This window comes from Amblyomma americanum, chromosome 7 (assembly GCF_052857255.1).
Source record: "Amblyomma americanum isolate KBUSLIRL-KWMA chromosome 7, ASM5285725v1, whole genome shotgun sequence".
Lineage (NCBI taxonomy): Eukaryota > Metazoa > Arthropoda > Arachnida > Ixodida > Ixodidae > Amblyomma > Amblyomma americanum.
This window is the reverse complement of record NC_135503.1, coordinates 38,292,927-38,303,655: the sequence shown is the minus strand read 5'-3', so window position 1 is coordinate 38,303,655 and position 10,729 is coordinate 38,292,927. Positions and strand designations below refer to the sequence as shown.

Sequence of the window (10,729 nt, the reverse complement as noted above, 5' to 3'; positions counted from 1 at the left end):
AAATTGTACTGATATATGATTACGGTTAAAAGAATTATGGTAGAATTTAAGGAATTACGGTTAAAAGAATTATGATAGCATTTAAGGAAACGTATCACCATAGTCCTTCAGTCATTTGTTATCACGCACGAAACTGTGTATGATAGCGCTTTTCAAAACAAAAAAGAATGCAGTTGGAACCAATCGATTCCAGTTTTGTTCCAGTTAAATCTATTAAATTCCTACTAGTTCCTTCTCCATATATGCGAGTTGGTGGAACTTATTGGCGTTGTAGATTCACGCATTTCATAATTGTTGCAGTACAACGAACATCGCCTATAACGAATTCTGGCATGCAGGACGTCACCAAGCTGGGAAGTCCACAACGCGCAGTGCTCTGAGATAGCGGCGCGATATGTTATGTAATCTAGAGACGTCATCATTACATAAACGAGCCGACGTCTTTTATGGAGTACGCGCTTTTGTCGGCGTAAGTAGAGCGCGAAGCCGCGCTGCTACACAGTACACCTTCCTTCCCTGCTTCGGCGTGTGACCCGAGTCATTTTGTCGGGGGCCGCTCACGTCAAGACAGGGCGAAAATGCGACGCGTTTATAAAATCTCGCACGCACTACGAGGTCAAGGACCGCGAATGGCACCACTGACCGGCGACGCGCGGTGCGCGTCGCGCTTCCAGACAACCATCGGTGCGACGTTACGACGTGGCACGCGTACTGCTGCTGCGAAGCGACGCGTTCAGATGTCAAACCAGAGAAACGATGTCATTGTCGACTGCTCCATCCTCTTTCCTTTCGCCGAGCCGCGCCTGAGTGACACGAAACGGTGCCGAAATAAAGCCCCCACTCACACACCGCCGCACATCGCCGAGCACGGGAGCCGACGACGGAAAACGTTACGGCGCATGCGCAGAAGCGGCGCGCCTGCTTTTCCGGACGGGGAAATCTGAGTGTCCGGTTTGTTTATGTAGACTCAAGTGATGGAATTCTTTCTTTATTGGTCGGTGCCACTGGGAATTGGATGAAGACCACCGTCGACGGGATTACTACACGATCGGCGCGTCGTCCGGCGTCAGCACCGGTGCTTGGTTTCGATGTGTGTGGACGCCGGGGAGCATGAGACGCGGAGACGGTGCTCGTTTCGACATTAGGCCTAGCGCCGTGCTGTGTTGTGCCTCGGAGAAGTGCAAGTTTGCGCCGTTACCGCCGCCAAAATGATGTCCAAACAAGAGTCAAAGTCACACACAGGTCCCAACCAAGTCAGAAAGGAGTTCAGCACGTGGAGCCAGGCGATCTACGACGCGGTGCTCACGGCCGATGACAACGGAAATTTGAACTTGACCGTCGACGGTGGCTCCGACAGGGGCGAGTTTGCCTACTTTAGTTGTGTCAGTGTGGATAAAGTGAATTTCCTGAGCGGTCGAATCGAAGACGGCGACACGATCTTGGAGATCCAAGGACATCGAGTGGCTGGTTACACGAGAAACGACGTGCTGTCGCTGCTCAGCTACAGCGCACGAAACGACAGTGCCGTGTCGGTCCGATGCGTCAGAGCAGGTGAGTCGCCGGAAAAGTGTCAGCCGCTCGCGCTAGCCACACGCAAATTATTCCTTAATTTGCGCAGTCCTTATTGGCAGCGTCATCGCACCTTCTTTGGGTGGTGACCTAAGCGGTTGGCTGCGCTTGGTATGTGTGCCTCGATGTCGCGCCTCTTATAATGGCGCACGGGAGGTCAACCGGTGTTTAAAGAGAACGGCAGCAGTAAACAAAACAGAAATACGCGCTCTGAAGCTGCTTGCAGGCGCGGTTCGAGGAAGTGCGCGAGAAAGCAAGAAACGATAAGCAACCGTGCAGCCCCCTTTTTTTGCGAGATACGGTACGGGAAATCGTGTTGCGTCTAGCGACTTTATCGAATCTGCTCTTTCTTTTCCTGTACAAGCGTTTCGCTTCCTGAATGTAGCTCACGCCTCTGAACACATGCCGTCGAAACTGGCGTCCGCGCGAACAGCGCCGCTGTCTCGCGCGCGGCCACTAATCTACACTTCGCGCTGAGGAGTGTTTTGATCGGAAGCTTTGCTCGGACTACGCGCTTAGAGCCATGTACGCGTTACCCGAGCATGTGTTAATTGCTAGAAATCTTGTAAGTCGGTTTATTGACAAATATGTTGCGCTGTCCGATTTGCGTTTTGACTTTGTGAGGACAGTAGTACGAGCATAAGCTCACTTAATCTGCCCTCGTCTGTTGCTTCTTTACAGGGCACCTCACCAAGGACTTGAGGCAGTACCTGAATACCCGCTTCCAGAAAGGCTCCATCGACCACGATCTCCAGAACACCATCAGGGACAACCTCTACCTGCGCACAGTGCCTTGTAAGATAACATTTCCACACTGCGCGCATTTTTCTGGAGTCATGGTTATGGGTTCCTTAACTCCTAACCAGCTGCAACTCGCGTGTGTTGTCATGAAAAGTGCAGTGCTGTGTAGTAGTACTAGGTTGAGCCTTGATTGTGCTTGCACCACCTGTTAGCAGCTTTTTTTTATTGTGTATAATTGGCAGCTGTTTTGTGCATCGGCTTGACATGTTTTTATGTGACAGTTGCAGATACTTGGTGGAACTTGTTCTTTACAAAGTCCTTTACCTATGTATGCCTACAGATAGTGGTGCAATGGTCATGGTGGTTGAGCTTGCTTTTTCTGGCTCTTTGCGACAGGTAGCTGTGCGCAATGCACCAAAAATACAATCATAGTAGGGTTCATTCGTGGTGGGACCATTCAAGAGGTGGGACCATTTTTTTCTAACCTGTTGCAAGAATGCTGTGATGCTGCTGATGTAGAGGCACTGCCACAGTTTAACACCTTTATATGTGGGCATTATAAATGCATTTGGGTGCAAAGTGGTATTCATGCAACCTGTTTTTTATCAGTTGGGGGGTAGTTATAGTAGTCTTTTCATTCAGACTTTTAGTAAGCATGTTGCGCCCATGATTTCACTATTTTGTGCTTCAGATACTTCAGAGTCTTTGCATTATATTGCTACTGGATCCTATTACATTTCACAGTACAACATAAGGGCACAGGGAATGCCCTATACCTCCCATGTATTTGGGGGTATATTTAAGACCTGTTTTCTCAGCAACTACTTCACATTATTCAGAATTATCTCTTCTTTTAACTGGACTAACTTTTGTTTGTTAGTAATAATCGCATGTTTATCTTTTTTCAGAGCCATGTCATATTTTGCTGTTTTTTCCAAGAACATCTCACACACACAAAAAAACAACAACAGATGTGTACCATTCTAGTTCAGTAGCTTTGCATCTCTGTGTAGATAAAACTGGGAAAAAAATCTGCTCACAATTTTTCTTGTCTTTTAATAATGGGTCAAATGTAACAAAAAAATGATATTTTTAGATATTGAAGGTCAAAGACAAAAACATGTTTACTTCAATTTTTGGCAGGAAATAACATGCACTGAAACATATGTTTACCAGCTGTTACATATGAAATCAGTACCAGAATTAATTTTACACTTATTTGCTTGTCAAATAATTACTTTCGACGATAATCCATCCCTCTTGCACCCATATCATGATGTAACACCTTGGTGACATCCCAAATGCCTTCAGGATGTTAACTCGGGCTGTGCTGCCATCATAAATTGCATCTAGCTTGGTAATTTGAAGGTGCGCATTCTAAGGAATGCATCCTTTGATGTGCACTTCGAGGGACTTGTGGGCATTTTGAGTTTGCCCGTGCAGGCACTTCTCGAGTAACTCTGGCTGATCTAGTTGCTGGAAAACAGGTTTTACTGCATGATGAACTGATTTGAGCAGGCATCTGTGCACAAAAGGCCCATTCATCTGCTGGTTCTTACACATGCGCTATTTGTTAGTGTCTCGCACAGCCCGTGAAAGGGGTCACTGTCAGTAGAGAATATGTGGCTACAGCTGGCCAAAACAATGTTATGCGTGTTTTCAATGTGTCCGACCAAAAGCAAAAGACAATTTTTTAAATGACCACACAAATGACCACAGAAATTGCCTCACACAAAAAGTGTAGAGTAAACTATGCCAGTGTTCAATAAAACGCACCACATACTTTTTTTTCCTTTGCCTGGCTGCAGGGGTTAGCTGAGCTTAGGAAAATTCATTTTTTCATTTTGGCATTATTTTGGAATTTTCATTTTGGCATTATTTTTTTCTCACAGAAATGCGGCTGAGTGGAAGCTTCAGAGAAATTGGGCATGCCGTTCGGTCTCAAAAACTGAGCTGTTCTAGCTCTACTAAAGAAAGGAAAAGCATAGGAGTGTCACTACATAATGTGCAAGATGGTTTTGGCACTCGAGGTCGATAGAAAACCAGAAATCTTTTTCCTTCTAGACATGTACAAAAGCTGTATTTGTATATGTTTAAATGGAATAAAAAGCAGACTTGTTGTAAAACAGCTGCTAATGCATTGAAGTGACCAGCATTTCTGCGAGCACGGTTTTGTGACAGAGCAAGTTTGGAAGAAAACGGCAGATGTGAGGAACTTCTCGCTGCCTAGCAGCAGCATGATAGTTCAGTGTGGTAGCTTAAGGAACTATGTTTGAACATTGGAACTGTGTTTTAAACCATGTTTGGAATGGAAATGGATTTGGAATGAAACTGTATTTGCATAATTAACTGGGAGAGATTGTGGTTAATCATGTGGACATAATTTTTTCAAAACAATAGCATGAGCACGGCTTGCATTTTTGAGTTGGTGGGTGCTTGTTGGGCGAACCACTTGGTTCACAGAGATTACTGGTTAGCATTGTGGGCAGGGTTTGAAGTTTAGGCCCTGCAGTGTTGCTTGTGACCTTGATATTACAGCTGAAGCATAAAGGGGTCCTGGGCATAAAGGGGTCCTGAGGCACTATTTGAACACGCTAAGTAAACAGTCCCAGTTGTGCAATCACATGCTGGTGAACATCGGAGCCAAGCACTTTACAGTCTTTACAGTCTTTACAGGTTACAGTCTTTACAGGTTTTACAGTCTTTCTAGAAAAAGTTTGATTTTTTTCTATTTCATGTGTCCTTTCTAGAAGACATTAGAAAGGACCCAGGAAATGGAATAAAATTTCATGTACAACAGCCACCAGTGGGAGCGGCAGGATGAAGATACAATCTCGGCAAGCTGTGTGCCTAAGCCAGCAGTTATCAGGTTTCCCATGCAAGAAAAAAAGGGCAAATTTTAAGCATTATCACTGGTCAGGATGTCACCAGCACCTTGCAGTGCTGATGATTATATAGACCCTCCAGAGTAGTAGGAACAGAAAAACGAGATAAAAGCTCTGGACGGTCCATGATGAGGGGCACATTTTCAGATTGCTGATGACCCCAGTGGTGCCAATTGTACTTTAAAAAAATTTTAAAATTATTGGCGTAGGCGATGCAACTGGAGGGCCCTTCATGCAGCACATATTTTGCAGCTTCGGTAATATGTGTTTCAGGGTCTTTTTAAGTGAGCAGGCGGAGTAAGCACATGTCAGGAAGTGCCTGACCACCGTGCCTGAAAGAGTTAACGTCCGTTAGTGACTCAGGCTATGAGGGAGGCCGTAGTGAAGGGCTCCGGGAATTTCGACCGCTTTGGGTTCTTGTGAGCAAATGTAAGAATACACTACACAAGCAAGCACAACTAAGCGCAGGCCTTGATTTTCAACTTGCAGGGCGGGATTTGAGGAACACTACTTTATTTTTGCTACTTATGTTCTAGTTGAAGTTGAAGCTATGTTTTGGGGCTGTGAGTTGCAGCACATGGCCGCTACTGTCTGCTATGTCTCTATAGTATAGTTTGTATAGTGTGCTGTTTCATTTCTAATGAAAAAAATGATGCATTTCGTTTTACAGGACATATACCTGCGTATCAATTAAGCATGTTGTAAATCCCGACTCCATGTAAATTTTATGGCTTGGATTTTTTTTAAAATCTGTTGTGAAATTTGCGTACTTAGTACTTTTGCTTTTCGCTTCCATTACGATGTGGCTGGTGTGGCCAGTAATGAAATCAACAAATATGTTCTAATCTTCTGTATGTCATAACTTTTGGATTCACTTTGGCAGTCAGAAATAACCTGACGATGTTAAGCATGGGTGCGGAGTAAGCTTGGAGGTGACCAGAATTATGTGGAGTTGCATGCATATTCACTCGTGCACGTCGCACTGTAAAAGCAACGAAACCTCATTGTAAGTGTGACTGAGACTGCAATTGCTCGTTTGTACGGTGGTAATTTAAATCTTGTATGACCTTCCTTGCTTTTGCACTTTTTCCAACGTAGGCTTAAATGCTAGGCTGTTATAGGGTGTTTGATTAGTAATAATGAAGGCAACTTAGGCATGAGCTTGCATGCTGCTTTGCAATTACCGCGATTTTTAATGTGTCGCTAAGCAGCTGTTTGTGAGATGTCGGTCATCTTTTCTGGTCTCAGGCACAACACGAAGTCCCCGGGAGGGAGAAGTGAATGGCGTTGACTACACTTTCTTGACGCTAGAGGAATTTGTGGCCCTTGAAAGAAGTGGTAGCCTGCTCGAGAGTGGGATCTATGAAGGCAAGTGGTCCTTTACTTTACTTTCAATAGCTGCCTCGCCTTTTTTCTTTGTGTTACTTCTTGTTCAGCCTTCGCTCTGCATTTGCCTTAAATATATGCTACATTCTGGACCTGTTAGCTGGGAAAATTTAGTGTTAGTTTTGTCAAGTGCCTCTCTCTGCACTAGGTAAGTGCTACTTTGGCAATGTGATGATTCAGGGTAAAATAGTTTCCAAAGTGAATAATTTTTGACAAGCGTTAAAGCAATCTATGCTCACAATTTTTAAGTCTGAACAACAGAGGTGTCAAGGTTCAGAGGGTTCTGTAGAGGTGAATATTAGGGACCATAAAACGAATTACTGCATGATGTTCCATATGTGTGCACATTTTCTCGTCACCAGGTGCTCCTTTGTTAAGCTTGCATATACAAAATGTACTAAAGTGCAAGATCGGAATTATTTTTAATGTATTTTGTTCTTAGTTTTTTTTTCCACCTGTTGTGATTGCTTTATGTGGTGGCATGCACAGGGTCACTGTGCCTGAACCAATGACGAAGAGGGAATGTGGCTCACAGTATCATATGAATGAATTGCAAAGGGCGAAAAAATAAAATGAAGCACATTGAATGAAACACATTAAATTCTGCTGTCCCTTGGCCAAGAACTGGCTTCTGCAACTTGGCAGCACTGTGCATGTCTTGGCGGGAAGTTAGGGTCTTCAGCTGTCCACAACGCTTGCCAACGGACTCCATGTGGTGCCATTCATGCGTTCTGCATGAGTGTGACAGGAGCTGGCTGCATTTCTTCCAGTCATGGTGCAAATGATGGTACCTTATGCTTCTTCCCTGCAGGCAACCATTACGGTACACCCAAGCCGCAGGAGGAAGGCCTGCTGCTGCCCGGGGCACACCCGTCCTCGGAGGGCAAGCGGCGCAGGAACCGCTCCAATGTGGAGGCCATGACGGCCAAGTCCCAGGAGCCAGCCCCATCGCCCAGCCCCTTGCAGGGGGGCACGGCCAACGGGGGCGGCTTGCCCAGAGATGCCAGCCCCGGGGCCTTCGACCTGGAGCCGCTTCCCGCCTGCTGGGAGAAGGCCTACACTGAGGACGGCGAGCCCTACTTCATCAAGTACGAGGCGTATTGATTACATGCATGCAGCCATCGTGTTTTTTTTTATATTTTATTTAAAATAACTTACAGGCCCCATGGGGGCATTGTGTAAGGGGGGTTACAGAGTAAGCAGCCTTCTAAAGTGGTATACAAAAGATACACCTCAATACAGGGCTCATCAACATTACTACCAAGATAAAAACATGAAACAGGAACAACTGTAGTAATGAAAGGTGTTGGGAGGTAGTATTGCATCAATCTAGGTATCAAATGCGAGGGAAGGGGCTATTGCATTCATAAGGGTATATAGAGTGGTATCAAGTGCAGGTGGTATTGAATGCATGGAGGTATAGAGTGTAGAGACTGAGGGGGTATTGTGTGCTTATGGGTAACAAGTGCGAGGAGTATCGCCATCAGCTTTCGCCCACTTCCTGGTGTGGTATGAAAATGGGCAGGGCCAAAGGGACTTGTGGGTGAGCAGAAATCCTGATGGCATTATGCGATGTTGTATAGTTGTTTGGTGCAGTAGAATGGAAAGTTGGGCGAGTTGGTATGCGTTCATTTTGGGTGGAAACAACAGCACGAAAGGGACGGAAGACAAAAGAAGAAGGCAACCACACGGACGATCCACTGACATGGATCAAGACTGGACTGGCCTTGCACAAAGTCTTTTCAGAACATTTATGCGTCTCCTGATCAGAGCCCTGTTGACAAGTGATTCTCTTTTGTGGGATGCATCCCTTGTGACATAAGTCCCTTGTGACATATGGAGAAATGCTGTGCTGTATTTCTGAGGCTTAATATCAACTTTATGCCGTATGTAATGTAACATGCCGAATGTGTTGCATGTGATAGTCTGCATAAACCGGGTGATGTACAAAAATGCCATTGATGCAGCAAGGCTCTGCACTGATTACTATGTCATGCGAGAACGAATTTATTACCAGAAGTAGTTCTTAAAAAAAATGTGAATCTAGCTCTTTTTTTTTTTTATTGGCTTTGAATGGCACTGCTCTTGGACCCAGCAATGTCTGTTAGCTATTTGGGGAGCACCTTTTTTTTTGGCAGAGTTGATGGGGCTCTTTTAAGGCATTTGCTACCCTCCTTGCAATAGCCAGGAGTGATGTGTACTGCTGCACTAGCCTGCTCAACGGTCAGTAAAGAAAAGCATGACACCGAAAAAAAGGTGTAATAAGGGAGTAATTACTCGTTACCGTCCACCCAAGTGCAGCCATATGGCTACAAAGGAAAGCTCTACAGCTTCCATAGAAACTTTGCAGTTAAAGAAACATTCGTCCCCTCAGGACCACGGCTTCACTGGAGCAGTTGCTCTACCAACTGAGCTAACTGGTAAGGCTAGCATATGGTAGGGTGAGAGCGAATTGGCCAAAAACTCAAAGTGGGAACGGTGTTGGTCAAGAGAAGGTTGACCAAAAGAAGGTGTGTGTACTGAAGAAGCCAGTTGCCACATGGGTGGTGCCAGGGTGGCCTGTGCTAATGAATTACGAGTAACTTGAGCGCCATTAAAACAGAGAAGTGCTAGTTAGATGCTGTGTAATGTTAGTTGACAGTAATGTTGGTTTTGGTATTTGACCATAACATTGCATTTATCTAGGCACTGCGTGCCTAGCTGCAAAATTAAGTTGATTGCAGTTTTGGAGGAATTGAGTAATTAGTGTGTGCTAACTTTATATGATATCAGAGCTTGATAAATTGAGCTGGTTATCCATTCTGTATCATTTGTAATTGAAGTGCTAGCTGCCTAGGTAGAATACTGCCGGGATGTTGTTCAAGGGAGCAAGATTGATCATAACATTTCTTGGCATTCTATTTAGGCATTAAACACTCAACATCAAGAAAGGGGTTTCCGCTGTCGCTTTACTGTCATTTTGCAGGCTTGTCAATGCCATACTTCTTTTTTTTTGTTTGTTTTTTTTTGCTGATGTGTTTTAGGCACACATATGGCTGAGCCTAGGTTTTATATAAGTAACTTCTAGGTTAGCTTAACCAGAGTGCAACTGTGATATCAGATGTAGCAGGTTTAGTTTATTTGCTTAGCATAAGGAAGTACTAAGCTCTGTTCATTGTCAAGAATTTCATGCCTGGACTCTGTCTGTGCATAAAATTTAAAATGTAATTCCTTCATCCTGTTTCAGCCACAACACCAACACCTCGCAGTGGCATGATCCAAGGTTGAGCAAGTCTAGAGTCTCATACGACGGGGAATATGGTGAGTCAGCTTACTGTGTGGTGACACTGCCTTGCCCCTCTGTTTGCTGCTTTTGCAAATAATTTTCCTTCTAACTCGCATGGTTTCACTATTCCTCTCATTAGAAGGTGAGTGCCTCATCATGCATAAGCTCTTGCATCACAGTTAATTAGATTGCGTTTGCAGTTTCTCTACATGTGCCACTTCTACTTTGCTACTTGCAGAGCTGCCCTATGGCTGGGAAAGGATCGATGATCCACACTATGGGACGTATTACATAGAGTAAGTCGTTTTGCTGCTTTGAGTCGCGATACATCTCACGCTAGCTTGCCCCGTGCGAAGCATTGTCGGTTTCCTGAATCCATACTTCGCTTTTTTGCAGCCATGTCAACAGGCGAACACAGTATGAAAGCCCACTGCCTCATCTAAAACTGCAAAATTCACCTGGTAGGTATCAGGTGAAAACTGCTTGGTGTATTTGTTATTGCATTCCTGGAGGCTTTTTCTTGAACCATCCTGCGCTTGGTGCCGCTCCTGTCAGTGTCGCTTGCTAACTAAAACAGAGAAAATGTCACACCTGTATGTCTTTGTATTGACAACTGTGATGAAATTAAGGCCTTTCATTCGTGATTTTCTCTCGTACCCGTTATTTGCTGGGCTTTGTCAGGTGTGCAGGGATAAAAAAGGGGGCTGAATTTGAATTTTATGTGGTGTGATTTGTTTGTAAGGTTATGAAAGCACATTACGCGGTGCTGCACTGACAGACAAACAAACTTGGACTGCTACTTAGTGTTTTCTAATGGTGCACGAGCATTGCTATGTGATCTTGTCAAATAAATCTAGCCAGGCCACATGTGTCAGGATGTGAA

General features: G+C 44.8%; 1 protein-coding gene across 7 annotated transcripts in view; it reads left to right on the top strand.

Moving 5' to 3' along the window:
• The first annotated feature begins 887 nt into the window (after positions 1–887).
• The window catches only part of Magi (membrane associated guanylate kinase, WW and PDZ domain containing protein magi), a 51,691-nt gene continuing 41,849 nt past the window's right edge, over positions 888–10,729 (top strand). For 3 of the 7 annotated variants that reach the window (XM_077631899.1, XM_077631898.1, XM_077631896.1), the window contains exons 1-7: positions 917–1,551; positions 2,251–2,364; positions 6,444–6,563; positions 7,393–7,669; positions 9,808–9,881; positions 10,085–10,142; positions 10,243–10,307. In XM_077631899.1, coding sequence (XP_077488025.1) covers positions 1,209–1,551; positions 2,251–2,364; positions 6,444–6,563; positions 7,393–7,669; positions 9,808–9,881; positions 10,085–10,142; positions 10,243–10,307 — 1,051 coding nt within the window. In that variant the 5' untranslated portion in view covers positions 917–1,208. Of the gene's footprint in view, positions 1,552–2,250; positions 2,365–6,443; positions 6,564–7,392; positions 7,670–9,807; positions 9,882–10,084; positions 10,143–10,242; positions 10,308–10,729 lie in introns of all 7 variants that reach the window. The other 4 variants (XM_077631894.1, XM_077631897.1, XM_077631893.1 and 1 more) reach the window with 4 other exon arrangements.